Source organism: Suricata suricatta, chromosome 2 (assembly GCF_006229205.1).
Source record: "Suricata suricatta isolate VVHF042 chromosome 2, meerkat_22Aug2017_6uvM2_HiC, whole genome shotgun sequence".
NCBI lineage: Eukaryota > Metazoa > Chordata > Mammalia > Carnivora > Herpestidae > Suricata > Suricata suricatta.
The window spans coordinates 177,465,965-177,481,042 of record NC_043701.1 but is presented as its reverse complement, the minus strand read 5'-3'; the positions used below and the strand labels follow the sequence as shown (position 1 = coordinate 177,481,042).

Here is a 15,078-nt window from a genome sequence, read left to right as displayed (position 1 = left end):
GTCAAATCTCGACCCAAACCCATCAACTCTCCCAAGTCACCCCCCCTCCCATGTGCTCCCAATCCAGGTCTCTCCTCCAGGCAAATGCTACAGTGGGAGCGGAAAACATCCATTGTGAATCTGCCACCTGCCTTAACCTGCCCTTCCCCCCACCACCAACCACCAGGGCCACCTGCTTCTCGCTTCACCGCCCAGCCTGGCCTTTCCACTTTGATCTACGGGAGCATGGGTTCCGCTAGCTCATCCGGAGCCCCCAGAACAGCCCCCAGAACAGCGGGGGTGGGCTGGGCTGGGGCTCCAATTAAACATGAGATAAAGGACTTCATGCGGCTTCATTCCGCAGAAGCAGAGCCTTAAGGGGCTGCTTCGGAAGGAAGGCACAGGCAGGAACAGCTAGTCTGATCAATAGCCAAGACCACACTTATTCTAGCACTTCCTGTCCTTTCCCTGCACTTCCCAGCATGGAGCGCTGGTTGGGGAGTGTTCTCGGCAACAGATTTCTCCTCTCTGGACACCCCTGTCCTGTTTGCACACAGAGGCTCAGGTGGCTACTAAACTTCCTTCCCACGCAGGGAAGCTGCAGCCAGAGTTCCTCCAGGACCCGGATGGAGAGACTTAGCTAGTTCAGGGCTTCTCAAACTTTGCTGTCTGCTACTCCCCGGGGCATTTTTACAAATCTCTGGTTCCAAAGGAGAGTCTGACTCGCGCAGCCTGGGGAGGGGCCTGAGGCTGTGCATTTGTTAAACAAGCCCCTAGGAGAAGCTGATGCAGCAGTTTGGGGACCACCCTGAGAGAAGCCAGGGTAAGGGTCAATGACCCCCCAGTCACCCCCCTGCGCCAACTCCCAGCCCCCAACCCTGTGCCTTCCTGTCCCTATCAGCATTTAAACTTCTACCAGCCAAGTGGGAGACTCAGGACTCTGGGTCTTACCCACCCCACCCCCACCCTCCCCCACCCTCGTATCCTACTGCACTCTGTAGAAAGTGAAGCTACTGGCCAGGGTTACAAAATCTGCCCCAAGCACTGCCCCCCACCCCCCACCCCCGTACACATCAGAAGAAAAGAAATCCTGAAGCTAAAAAAAATTCCTGCAGGCATTTCCAAATCATCCTGCCTCCCTCTGTCTTTTGGTCTCGCTCATCCACATGGGCCCAACTCAGGCCTGTCTTCCAGCAGAGGAAACGGGAGAAACGGTGACTCTAGATTCCAATCATCACAGACGGTCCACGGGCAAGAGTCCACCCCTGAGACCATCTCCACCCCGGCAGCCCCACATCAGGAGCAGCCTCCTCACCACGGACCACGTGCTGCACTGTCTTGTGTAGCAAGACTGTCACACGCGTGCGTTTTGAGGTGCGTGGAAATACACACTATTGTGGAAGGCTTGTGCCTCTACCAAAACGGGGCGCTCTCTTAATACATTTATTTTAAAACATCTAGACTGGAAACGAGTAACTCGGAGGAGGCCAAAGAGGCCCTTGTTATTCAGACAGCAGAGATGGGGGGGGGGGGTTAGAGAAGAATAGCTGGTGGGAATGGTACCAGCCCCCACGATGCCCCCTCTTCGTTTTTAGAAACAAAAACAGGTTAGGGGGTGGAGGAGGGTGGCATCTGTGAATGAGTACACATACCCAGAAGATCTCTATTTAGAGACCCTGCAGAAGTAGCAGTTTCAGGGCGAGACGCCTCAGGCTGGCGCAAGGGACAACTGAACCATGCGATACTGATAAGCAGATTTCAGCACAATGTGGCCGATCAGCCTGGAGTCTTACTGAACCGCCACCCTCCCCACAGGGCAGAACCTTAGGGGCTTTATCTTAAAGGCAACCCCTGCCTAACAGAATCTCCCCAAACTCAGCCCCCAGCCAACAGAATACTGGGGGGAAAGAGGGCGGGGATGTTGGGGACTGGCGAGCTGAATTTCCAATGGCTGAGGCCCGTATTTTCCCAAACACGCGGTCACATTGTCTTTTCCAAGCCTCTCAAGCTCTTTGCCAGGCCTGAGTCCTGATACCAGCTAGCTAGTGATTAGCACTGGGGAACCGATCTCCAATTTAAAGACTTTTTGAAAAAAATAGGATGAAATCGTTCTTCTCTGCCTAGGCTGGAGTCTTTCACGGTGACATGTATTTCCAAGCATCTAACAATACTGCACAGGGACAAAAAGCAGGGTAGGCATAGTACAAGGCTCATGGCATTTGAAAAACAGAGTCTGCAGCTTGACATGCCTCCTGTTGGAAGACGACGCTTTCCCAGGCTCCAAGGAGGAGGCACACCTGTGCCTAAGTGTGGCTCGCTGCTAAAGAGACGGAGCCTTAGAAAACCATGAGGCTCAGCCTAGCATTACATCACCGCGCCGAGCCAGCTTCCCATTGAAGCCCAGGCGTGGGGACCAGTGAGGAAGCCCCACATGGCACCCAGTCCCTACTACAACGCACAGACCAATCCCCGCTCACCTTTAATCTACACATCAATGGCTCTGGGGAAGCGATCCCTTACCCACCCCCAGAAGTCCAGAAAATACTCTCTCCTGAAACACATCTTTGGGGAAAGCAGAGCAGGTAAGGCTGGGATGTGGCGGCCCACCCTGGACACCAGCCTGACCTGCTGACCTATGCCCCAGCAGCCAGGTCTACTCAATAAGCCCCATCCTCCAGACATGCCACGGGAGGAAATGGATACGACCATACACAAATGGCAATGCTAAGGATTCCAGGATAAAGCCACTTCTGAGCACAGCAGCTCCGTGGCTCGGAGAAAAGACCAATTCCTGAATCAATGCAGTCAAGCCCTGCCCCGACCAATGGGCAGATGACAAGACTTCTTCTGGCTTCACGAATAATAGCAAGCAGCCTGGTCCTCACGGTGCCCACCAGAGTGAGTATACGGGTGCTTCAGCTAACAGGACTGAATGTCTACCAGCCACAGTCCACACTATCTGCCCGGCCACACAACTGGCTGCCCCTAAACTGGTCTGTCTCCATGGGCACCAAGCTGCCACACTCAAGGTTCTTCCCAAGAGGCCCTTGTTGATGCCCGGCTGTTCCGCTGCAGGAAATACCACTGTGCTGGGGGTGCAGAGTTAAGATGCTCATGACAGGAGCCCCGGAACATGCACTGGGTGGCTGAATAACTGAAATTGAAGGGCCGAGGGTCATTTCTGCAGGGGCAGAGGGGGGCAGGCAGGGGCAGTATCCTGGGGCTGCCGGATGCTCGTTCTAGAGGGAGCACCAAATGCTAAAAGGAGCAGCCACCAGAGGCAGAGCCATGCAAGGCTGCCGAGAACGCTGGGCCAGCCCGGGCTCCGGGCTGCACGGGCACCTAGACAGCGACACTAACAAAGCCCAGGCAGCCTCTCCTCCTCCCCCCAGGGAGGAGGGGGCTCCAGGCGGCCCCGCGGAGCACTTACATTGCCTCGGAAGCCTCCAGGTTCGGGTCACTGGCTGGGACTGGCTGCAGGGACTGCGACCCTCCCATCCTCGCTGCGCCCTGGCCCTGGCGAGCAGACTAGCCACGAGCGGGGCCAGCGTCCTGGCGCGATTCCTCCAGCCGGTGGCCGGGGCTGCTGCACTGCAGATGGGAGCAGCTGCTGGCATCCGTGGCGGCGGCGGAGAGCTGCGGCTTAGGGCCCGAGCCGGAGCCCGGGGAGCGAGCGCCGCGGAAGTGTGCGCGCGAGTGTGGCCGGCACGCGCCTAAGAGTGTGCGCGAGTGTGGCCGGAGCGCGCGCGGCTCGGCCCGGGGCGCGCGAGTGTGAGCGTGAGCGCTGGTGTGGTCCGAGTGGAACTGCTCCTAAACCCCCTCGGCAGCCCAGTGTCGGTGTGTGACACGGTGATGTCATCATCGCCGAGCGGGCCCCTTCGCCAGCATCTTCACAAAGCTCCGGCGCAGGCTCCGGAAACGGGGTCGGCGGAGGGAGAGGGAAGACCCTCCCTCCGCATCCACGCCGCCGCCTCCCCCCTGCCTCCCCCTGCCTCTCCTCGCCCGCCCTCATTGTGTGGCTTTGAAATGCAAATGCACTGCGGGTTGGGGAGCCTGGGGCCCCCAGGAGGGAGGGGCATGGTGGTCTCCGCGGAGCTGACCACAGGGAGAAGTGGGGGTGTTCTCTCCCCCGCCTCTTCCCTCCAGAAGGAAGGGAATGGACTTGCCCGCCCCAGTGTGGGCCTGGAGGGAGGGAGGGCAGGTAGACAGGCTGCCGGGGAGGGGGGAATGGGCAAGATGTGTGCGGTTTCCAACTGTCCCCTGCTGCCTCCTGCAGGCTGGTGGCCGGACCAGAGCTGGATGAGACTTGTAGGAGGAAGATTCCAGGGCCTGGCTCCCTGCTCACAGCAAACCCGTCCCTCCTCCCATTTGCTCACACAATTGGTGGTGGGCAAGGTGAAGAGAAAGAAGCCCGTGGCCTGCTCCCAGGTCTGCAACCCCCACCTTTGGCCACCAGGTGAGTTCCCCACAGAGAAGCTCTGAGCAGGTGCTCCTAACAGACACCAGGCAAGCGGAGAGGCCTTGTCTGGCCCCGAGAGCCACAGGGTGTCCTGGGAAAAGACAGCCTGCCCCATCACCCCCATGCCCTGGCTAGAGCAACAATGCCCAGCTAGCCAGATCCCCTGCTGGGCTCCTGCTAGCTCAGAAAGGCTCAAGGCTTGGGCTCTGGAGCCTTCTCCCCAAAAAGCTGCTAAAGAAGGGTTCCATCTCTCACGGTTGGAAGGTTCGGGCACTCCTGGGAGCCTGACCATTTGCCCCTGGCCCAGCTTTCAGTGAAACGGCACTGTGTGCTCCACACGCAGACTGGCAACTGAATTAAAGCGACCCCCTGATGGTAAACCGAACACCTTTGTACACTTTCCCGGCATGTCTCATCCCGTGGCACAGTCAGCTTAAAATGCATCTAAACTGTGGCCAAAAGAAAAAGAAAACGAACACAGAACTGCTCAAAGCATTTAGAAATTTCCTCCAACACACTGAGTGTTTTCTGAAAACCGTGGCAAGGATGTTTGGCTGGGGAATTTTGAGGTTGCCACTCATGACGAAGGATAGTTCTAGACTTCATGGCCGGCTGGCTTTCTTCTGAGCCTGGTTAGGATTAGTGTCAAACAAAACGCCAGAGAACCAAGACTGTCTCCCAGGGCACAACGAGATGAAATTTCTAGGAAACATGGAGAAGGTTTACTTTTGCGTTTCAATGAGGACAGCTAATGACTGTGTCAGTCTTGCGGGCAGGGTCACTGTGCAGATGGCCAGAAGCAGGTTGTTCTGGAAAAGTACGTGCTGGGCAGCCATCACTCCCTGTCGGCACAGGGTGTCATCTAGGGGTGAAGATCCGCAGGTTGTTCGCCTCTGGCATCCTGAGGGTTTATTTCCTGTCAGAAAGCAGATCTCTGGGGCCCTGTGTACACTCGTGAGTTCAAGCAGCCTTACTTACTGCTTGGAGCTAAAGATTTCGTAAGCACTAACCTATACCTAAGATTTTGGGGAAAGCAACCCCCTCCCTGGGCACCAAGGGCATGGCCTTCGGGGCACTACGAAAATGCAGAACCGCAGTCAGAACTCATCAGGTTTTTGGTTCATGACAGATGGAAGCACAGAACCATCCAAAGGTCCTCACTCTCATTTGTGCCAATAACAGGAGAGGCCTTTGCAATGAAACCAGAATTCAAATCCCGACTTCTCTTTCATCTGTGGTATAGCCTGGTGCCAACCCCTCAGCCATCCTGAGTCTCTGCTTCTTGAGTTGGTAGAAGAGAGAAAGCATCGACTTTGCAAGGTATTGGAAAATTAAAGAAAATTATATATATATAATTATATACATATGTGTGTGTATACATATATGTATACACACACACACACACACACACACACCCAGGACCATATATATATATAAAATAATGTAATACTACATACATAGGGTCCCAGGACCAGGCCCTTAACTGGTGCCAAGTAGTGTTAATTTTCTTTCCTTCTTGATGAGAAGCATCTTTCCCTAAGTGAGTGCCCTTAAGGGAATAAGGAGACAATAAAATGAGATGCTTTTATGTAGCATCCCAACAACTCAAATGTTATGACGCAGTGACACGTCACTTAGTAGGCTGCTACCGACTCGGTGATGCCAAAACCGCCGCCAAAAACCAGGGGAAAAACAAATACAGCGCGGGCACCGGTGAGGTCGACGCTACGGAGATCCACGCATTACAAGTCTGTGTAGTGCGCCCACAGAAGGGCCTCTCACCCTCATCTGGGGCCTGTTGATGCTCAGTTGGGACACAATTAAGCAAATTTAGTTCTCTAGTAACTCAGCTGACAGAAAATGTAAAACTAAAAAAGCAGGGGAGGGAGAGCCATTCCAGAGGACAAGGGCCAGCTGTGGGCGGCAGGTGCGCCCCAAGGTCAGGCACTCGCGCTCTCCTCTCTCCCTCTGTCTCTCCTTCTCCATCCCTGCCCCGTGAGGACACAGTAAAAGGCTGCCCTCTGTGGACCGGAAGACGGCTCTCCCTGAGAACCCGGCCATGCTGGCATCCTGCCAGCCTCCAGAACTGTGAGCAATACGTGTTTCCGGTCCAGCAGCCCAAGATGACCAAGACAAGTGGCTTTAACATACACTGACGGCACCAAGAATAGCTAACAGAGAGTGAAGACATGGGGCACTTGGGTAGCTCAGTCGGTTAAGCGCCCGACTCTTGATTTCAGTTCAGGTCATGGTTTCACAGTTCGTGAGTTCAAGCCCCACGTCAGGCTCTGTGCAGGCAGTGCAGAACCTACTCAGGATTCTCTCTCTCCGCCCCTCCCGCATGCTCTCTCTGTCTCTCTCAAAACAAACAAATAAGTAAACTTTAAGAGAACACAAAAAGATAGACAAACCATTCAGGCCAGACCAAGGAAACTCCAAACAGCAGCAGTTCAGAGCCACCTGACTCAGCGTAAACACCCTAGAGACCCAGGTCGTGGCTTATCACAAGAGCTGCGAACACAGACACCCCCCCCACAACGCCCCCCTCCTGCCTCCCTCACCCCGTCCCACCCCAAGTCAGTCATACCGCAAAGATTAAACCATGGGTTCGTACAGTGAGAAAGCACAAATTCCATCTGGAATTACTGAAATGCAAGCAGTTAGCACTCCAAGCACCCATGCCCTCAGCGGTCCACACCTGCACTGAGCACCCCCTCAGGCCAGGCTCTCCAGTGGAGGCTACAGACGCCATGCACAGTTCCCCTCTGCTTACTCCTGACCTTTCTTCCGGGAGGGGCTGCCTTCCTTCCCATCTCTTCGTTCCCAGCTGGTTCTCCAGGCTTTACCCTGCACCATGCGGAGCATGTCCCCGCCAGGGATCCCTGACGCTCCCAACGGTGACTGCAATGATACCCCGAACTCAGCCAGCCCCTGCTGGGGCCTGTGGACCATCACATGCATATTCCAGGACCCTGAGGGTGGGCTAAGCCCATGTAGACAGGCCCCACTGCCAACCCTCCTACTGATGTCCCCAAGACACACTAGAAACCTGGATAAATCAAGGGATGCACCCATGATTTCTAAAACAGTTAGCAATTCAACACATTACCACCCTTGCCATGTACCTGGCCTATAAACGCTGGCTAAGGCAAGTCTATCACGCCACTTTACACATACCAGAAAGATCAGCACGCCTGCCAAATAAATCCCTGTACCGGAGAGCTAAACTATGGGGTGGAGACTTTTAAATCCCACTGAGCTCCAAGGGACTGAGCCAGTCATGATGGGCGAGCAAGTTGAAGCACCTCTGATACCACAGGAGAAACGAACTTGAGCCGCTCTGTCCGCCTGCAGCTTGGAGAAGCTTCCAGTTGCTATAGCAACGATGCTCTCCAAACAGGACCGGTGGCCCCCTGCACTGCTAATTAGTCCAAGTGCACACGCTAAAGAAAAGTAGGTCAGATCTCAGAAAATTCCACCTGGAGAGCGTGAAGAATGTAAACACGGATGGAGAAGGCCCAGGTCCTGTTACTTCAGGCCGCAGGCCTTCACCACCACCCAGCACACCGTGGGGGGACTGCAGGGTGGCAGGCTGCCCCAGACCTCGTGACCCTTCTCTTTAGGGAGCCGTAGACAGGTGCCAGCTCTGTCCGTTACCAGCTCCTCCATCTGAGGCCCCCGAAGTCCAACCCATGTTGCATGACTCTGTGCTCACTGCCATCCCCCCTAAGGTTCCAGTTGCTGGGAGCTGTTCCATTTCAGCCCTCATGTGTGGCCTGAGTTCAGTGACCACACGTGAACGTGAGCCTGAGACCAGCAGATCGGCCAGCACACAGGACAGGCGTGGACATGAGTGGCGCGTTGCCGGCACATTCCCCACCGGGTCTTACAGGTCTGCGATCCTCGTCCCCGGGCGTTGGAGTCACAGCTTGGAGGTCACACAACCTTGCCACAAAAGCTGACTTCGGGACAAAGTCCCAATTCCATATCCTGGCCTTGATCCTGTGACTCCCTCTACCCTGTACTTGAGCAGGGCCGGCGTCCTCCCTGTGACCTCGCTACCAAGAAGGCAGGTGCCCTCTTCACCTTCCCCGCCCGCTCAGTGCCTCCCAGGTATCAAGCCCCAGCCCTGGGCCAGCTCCTGGGAGGGTCATTCCCGGCGACCTTCACACTTCTCTGGACGGCTGGCAGGTGGGAGCCTTGGCGCATCCTTGTCCCACCCACTGCGTCCGTGTGTCTGCCCTGGCACTCTGCTCACCAGCCACACAGCATGCCCTACGCACAGCCAGGCGCCGTAAACACATGCGGTGTGGCACCTCAGAGGGCGTGGGCGAAGACCCTGGCAGAGGTCTTCAGTCGTCTGATGAACAGAGAAAGACGGATGGGTTCTCTCTACTGACCGTTTAGACTCCAACAGTCGACCCCACATGCTCACCCTCGGAGGCCTGAGTGGTGTTCTTGGGCTAAAGCGCAAGCTCAGGCAAAATCCCATCCCTTCCAGAAAGTTCTCTTGCTTTCTTCTTGGAAAGGGCGGATCTAGATGTCTTCCTCGCCATCTTCACCATATCTACGTGAGACCTTCCAGAGTTCCTTTCAAACAAAGACAGCTCCAAAGACTACTCTTCTTGGGGAAAATTCTCTCAATTCTGTCATGATAGAAAATGGAGGCTGAGGTTTTCTGGTTATACCCAAAGAGGCAACCCAAAATGTGCTAGAAATCAGTAAAGAGAGAGGGGACTCACTTTTATTTCTAAGTGGAGAATGCAGGTTACAATGTTAATCTTCGATTCCTACAAGAAGGAAGGCAGGCTGATGGGGAAACTCTGGGGCCATGAAAAGCTTGTTATTGGCAAAAAGTCGGTAACACAAACACCGCACATCCAAGAAGACAAAAGAAGAGCCTCAATGTCTGTCTTTATCAAATTCATTCAGTAATTTTGAGATGGAGGTTGTAGGAGACCATCCTGAGAAGACCTTTTTAGAAAACACACCCTCCCTACTTTTTAATTTTTTTAAGTTTATTTATTTTGAGAGAGAGAGAGAGAGAGAGAGAGAGAGAGAGAGAGAGAGAGAGAGAGAGAGAGAGAGAGAGGGAGAGAGAGGGAGAGAGAGGGAGAGAGAACGAGAACACAAGCAGGAAGGAACAGAGAGGGAGAGAGAGAGAAGATCCCAAGCAGTCTCCGACCGTTAGCACAAGCCGGCCAGATGCAGGACTCGAACTCAACAATCAGCGAGATCATGCCCTGAGCCCAAGTCAAGAGTCAGAGGCTTAACCTACTGAGCTGCCCAGGTGCCTCTACCCTACCTAATTTTAAAAGGGATTTAAGCTTCCAGTTCAAGAGAACAAAAAAGAGGGGCGCCTGGGCAGCTCAGTGGGTTACGCGTCCACCTCTCGGTTTCCGCTCAGGTCATGAACTCAACAGTTCGGGGGTTTGAGCCCCACATAGTGCTCTGTGCTGGCAGGCAGCGCAGGGCCTGCTTGGGATTCCCTCCCTCCCTCCGCCCCTCCCCTGCTCCCCATACTCAAGAAAGAGAGAAAAAGGGAGGAGGGAGGAAGAAGAAACTCAGGTAGCAAAGGTGTGTGAAAGCCACAGGGAATGAGGTTGTTCCAGAAGCCCTTGTTGGAGTAAGCTACAAGTCTGGCCCTAAGTCTCCCAACAGCCAAAGCAAGAAGGGAAACGATCATGATCAGTTACAGAATTCCCGTAATTCCCGCGAATAGGGTGGCCCACGCCTTCAACAATAGCCTTCCACCAAGGCAACATTCAATTCCAAAGGCTGCTTCCACAAGCAAAGCACAGCTGCGCCCCCACCCCCGCCCCCAGCAACTGTTAAAACCAGAGAGCCAAGAAGTTCGCAGGGGATGTATTTCAAGTTGCCCCAGGCCTCGGAGAGGGGCTCCACCATCCATGTTGTCCCAGCAACACGGTTCGAGAAGGGGAAGCCAAGGTCGGCGTTAGGAGGAGCTTCAGCAAGGAAGCAACGACTTGGAGCCTCAGTCCTCCCTCGGAGAGGGAAGGGAGCCCTCCCAGCTCGTCACTCAGTGACTGTCGGGGCAGACGCGATGCCACCAACTGCGAAGGGAGCCGTTCACTTAGCAGAACACGCAGGACATCGTGAAGTCACTGAACCTGATTCTGCGGAAGTGCGCAATGGCCGCCCGGGGACAAACGGCATTCCGTGAACAACTGAAGAAGAGACACTCAGGAAGGTGAAGAGGAAGATGGCTTCCAGGAGGCGATGTCAAGATCAGGGAGCTGAGAGAAGCCCTTCAGAAAACCGTTTAAGCCCCTGCGTATTTACAGAGCAGGGTCTCTGCGTGCCCCGCGAGACTCCGATGGGAGGCGAGGAAAACACGGCCCTGGAAACCTGTCTGAATAATAGAGGCAGAACGCTGTTCATTCTAAATAGTAACATACGGCTATCAGTAAAGCCTGCACCTTGTTAAATATAAAATAAACCACTTTCATAATTTCTCGTTTTTTTTCAAGGCAAACTCTCAATTAAACCTTTTCGCACGCTATTCCCATAAACCTTTGACTTATTAAGTAGATTCATTTTATGTGGCCTTTCTCAGGTGACAGTTGTCTTTAGATAATCCAGATTGTCCCTAAAACTACCGGTTTAAGATCGTAGGCAAAAACACAGGGCGCCCGGATGGCTCAGTTGGTTGAACATCTGACTTCAGGCTCAGGTCGTGAACTCATGTTTCCTGGGTTCGAGCCCACAGGGCTCTGTGCTGACAGTTCAGAGCCTGGAGCCTGCTTCGGATTTTATGTCTCCTTCTCTTTCTTCCCCTCCCCTGCTTGTGCTTTGTTGCTCTCAAAAACGAATTTAAAAAGTTTTTAAATAAAAAAAAAAAAAAAGATCACCAGGGCGCCTGGGTGGCTCAGTTGGTTAAATGTCCGACTTTGGCTCAGGTCATGATCTCGTGGTTCATGGGTTTAAGCCCCGCATCAGGTTCTGTACTGACAGCTCAGAGCCTGTAGCCTGTCTTCAGATTCTGTGAATCCCTCTCTCTCTCAGCCCGCCCCCACTTGTGCTCTGTCTCTGTCTCAAAAATAAACTATATAAAAAACAGGGTGGCACAAAGTAGACACTGGGCCAAATAAAACTCTGACCTACGAAATGCAAGCCCGTACTTAGAAATAAAGTCAAGTTTCACGGAGACCTGGGAAGAGAGAAACAGCGAGACTTGCCCAGACCAGAGCTAGCTGCCTGCGTTTCTGATCAAGTGCATCACCAGGTCACCCGTCTTTCTTCTTGGGGAAATATTTTCCAAGAACAGAAAATTCCACAAGCACTTTTCAGTGCCTGTTGAGAGAGACTAAATACTGTATTTGCTTTGCATGTTGATGCATTAATCCAGTGAGTTCTTTTGGAGTTTACACTTCCTGGTTTTAGAGGCTACTTACTACCAGGGAAAAGAGGCCTTTTAAGAAAAACATCCTGGGGGTGCCTGGGTGGCTCAGTCAGTGAAGCATCCGACTTCAGCTCAGGTCATGATCTTGCAGTCCATGAGTTCGAGCCCCGTGTCAGGCTCCGTGCTGACAGTTCGGGGTCTGGAACCTGCTTCAGGTTCTGTGTCTCCCTCTCTCTCTGCCCCTCTCCCACTCATGCTCTATTTCTCTGTCTCCATAAGAAATAAATATTAAAAAAAATTTTTTTAATGAAAACATTCCATTGTAAATGGAGATGGGGTCTCCCAGCTGCCAGGAGGGAAGAAGAGGTTGAGAACTCCCACCCGTGGCTCCCAAGAGGCTGGGCAGGAGGCAAGTGCTTCCAAGATGAAAACACAAACAGGCGCAGTCAGAAGCTCCAAGGGTCTTGCTCCTTCCCCCACCGTGAGCAGAGCAGGTCCCCGTGGCGTCCCTAGCAGGCCACAGGGCAGCTGGTCTGGGGAGCATGACCCTCCATCCAGTCCTAAGCAGCAGTGACACAGAGCCTGACGTGGGGCCACCCCCATTGTGAGCCGTGCGGCGAGAGCCAGGCGCCGGAGCCCAGAACTGCTGACTCAAGGCTCCGTGACAGAACAGATTCCAGAGCGGCGGGGCCAGAAATAGCATCGTGAGCACCTACTGATCACATAATTAGCATAACGGCTGAGGAGAGAGCGAATGAGAGAGAGAGAGAGAGAGAGAGAGAGAGAGAGAGAGAGAGAGAGGGAGAGGGAGAGAGAGAGAGAGAGAGAGAGATAGAGAGAGAGGAGTGTGTGTGTGTGTACAGAGTGTGTGTGTGTGTTTGCGCGTGCGTTACCAAGTCCTAAAAATATTTCCCTCTTCCCATCACGCCTGTCTGATTCCCTCTGCACCCTGTCTAGTCGTCACTGGATGCAATTAGCCTGGAACTGTGTCTGAAGATAAGGGGTTATTTGCCCGAAATACTCAGATTTTCAGGAACGCACTTGTCCACGTGAAGGCAATCCTTCCATGACAACAGCCTGACCCAGTTCCTGCTCATCCCGCTGACTTTAGGAAGCCCGTGAGAGGCACCGCTGGGGCCCTAGTCGCTTTCAGAGTTTGGTCCTTCCTCGGTTGTGATGCAGAGTAAGCGCCTGGTGAATTTACCAGATTTTGCAGCTCTCTAAGTTATTGTTATTTTAATTTTTTAATATTTATTTATTTTTGAAAGACAAAGAGACAGAGCAAGAGCAGGGGAGGGTCAGAGAGAAAGGGAGACACAGAACCCAAAGCAGGCTCCAGGCTCCAAGCTGTCAGCACAGAGCCTGATGCGGGGATCGAACTCACGAATCATGATCTGAGCCAAAGTCGGCCACCCAACCGACTGAGCCACCCAGACGCCCTGTGCATCTCTCTAAGTTATTAATCCAGAAAGAGACGCAGGTTCCAGCTTTGCATGACCGTTTCCACTGTGCAGTGATCACCAGGCCTGGAAACATGCATCTGGTCCCCCACACCAGTGGCTCCTTTGCTTCTGGGAGGTCAGCAGCTGTCTCTAGAGGGGCCCACTCTGACCCCTTCATCCCCAGGTAGGCACCCGCCAGCATGCTGGCATCCAGTGTCTCCTTAGAAAACAAGTTTGCACAGGGTGGGCTCCTGGAGGGCCGAGGCCACACCTCCCATATGCCCCTGGGAATGCCCAGTCAGAATGCCCAATACTTAGCCCAGAGCCGGGCACATGGAGCCTCTGGACCACTGTGTGGACATAGGGACGGGTGGGGATCCGGGTGGACAGACCTATAATTAGGGTCACAGAGGAGAGAGGCCAAAACCGAAATTCTTTCCAACTGAAGCCAGAGCTTACGGAGAATCATGGAAATGATCCTAGGTCTTCCCATGGCTGTCACACGCAAAGCCCAGAGCCATGCCCCCTCCCCCCACCTCAACACCACCCCCCATTGACACACAAAGTCTTGCTTTTTGTGTGTGTAATTTTGACGGGGAGGGGAAGGCTCAGCGCCCAGGAATGAGGTTTGAATTAAACTCTCTTCCTCACTCACCTAATTCAGAAAGATTAATGGATAATAGAGGCAATGTCTCATTTACCTGAATCCTTAAACTGACTTGAGGAAGTTACCGAACCCCTCTGATCCTCAGTTTCCGCATTTGTGCAATAAAAGTCAATAGGACCTTCCCACCGACATGGACACTGCAAGGTTCAAATGAAATAACATACAAAACGTTCTTCGTACAGCAATGCCAGGCATTCAGCAAGCGCTCAATACATGTCAGCTGCGGCTGGGCTGTTTCATGGAACAGCGCCAAGTCACTCTGTCCTGAGGAGGACTCAGTGTCCCCAACTCACTGACTCTCACAGTATCCCAGGGCCACCAAGCCCGGAGCTCTTCATTCAGGAGGAGGAGTTAGAAGCTGGCAGGCTTCCTGGAGGAGGCATCTGCTGAGACACCCAACCCAAACGGTTCGGTTCGCACCACAGCTTTGCTCTCAGAGCCTGTGACGTCAGGCAAGGTCCTGACCTCATTGGGCTGCAGTTTTCCCATCTTTAAAATGGAGACAAAAATGGGGAGGGAGGGGAGACCCGTTTTTCTAAACCTGAGAAAGGCCACCAAATCCTATGGTTTGCAAAGCCACCAGGCAAGGCTGCTCAGAGATGGGTTTTTAAAGTCAGGAGAAGAGGCACTTATTCGGGGCACAAAGTGGGCAAGCCATCCCCAAGGAGCCGGCCGGCCCCTGCGTCACAGCCAGGACGTAAAGCGCTGGGACGGCACGCTGGCGGGAAGGACGGGGGGAAATCACAGCCACGGGCTGCACGGCGAGGAGGCCCTGGTGCCGAACCCAAGGTCCTGGGGACCTCGTCCTGGGAGCCCCCGCCTGGAATCACAGCCCAGCCCAGGAATCACTGTCCCTTCTGAGTCCCCTCAGAAGTGTGGCCCATGACTGCGGGGTCACTGCAGTGTTCCCAGCCGCAGCCTGCGAGTCCGGCACAGGACAGAAGTGCTACAAACACGGATGGAGGGAAGGAAGGAGGGAGGGAAGGAAGGAGGGAGGGAGGGAAGGATAAAAAAAAAAAAAAAAAAAGAAGGGAGGGAAGGAAGGCCACAAAGACAGACTCGGAGCCCCTCGGGCCCCCAGCCACCGGCCCACTTCCGGCCCCCATCCCCCCCCCCCTGGACCCCAGGGCCACTGGCCCCCCCCCCCCCCCCGCCCCTGTGACCTCCA

General features: G+C 54.1%; 1 protein-coding gene across 8 annotated transcripts in view; it reads right to left on the bottom strand.

Annotated features, from left to right (window-relative positions):
- The window catches only part of TACC2 (transforming acidic coiled-coil containing protein 2), a 207,658-nt gene that overhangs the window by 78,940 nt on the left and 113,640 nt on the right, over window positions 1-15,078 (bottom strand). The window contains exon 1 of one of the 8 annotated variants that reach the window (XM_029932724.1): window positions 3,410-3,762. The exons of 6 other annotated variants lie outside the window; for them this stretch is intronic. In XM_029932724.1, the coding sequence (XP_029788584.1) occupies window positions 3,410-3,477 (68 nt within the window). In that variant the 5' untranslated portion in view covers window positions 3,478-3,762. Of the gene's footprint in view, window positions 1-3,409; window positions 3,763-15,078 lie in introns of those variants that run through there. One more of the 8 variants, XM_029932725.1, reaches the window with a different exon arrangement.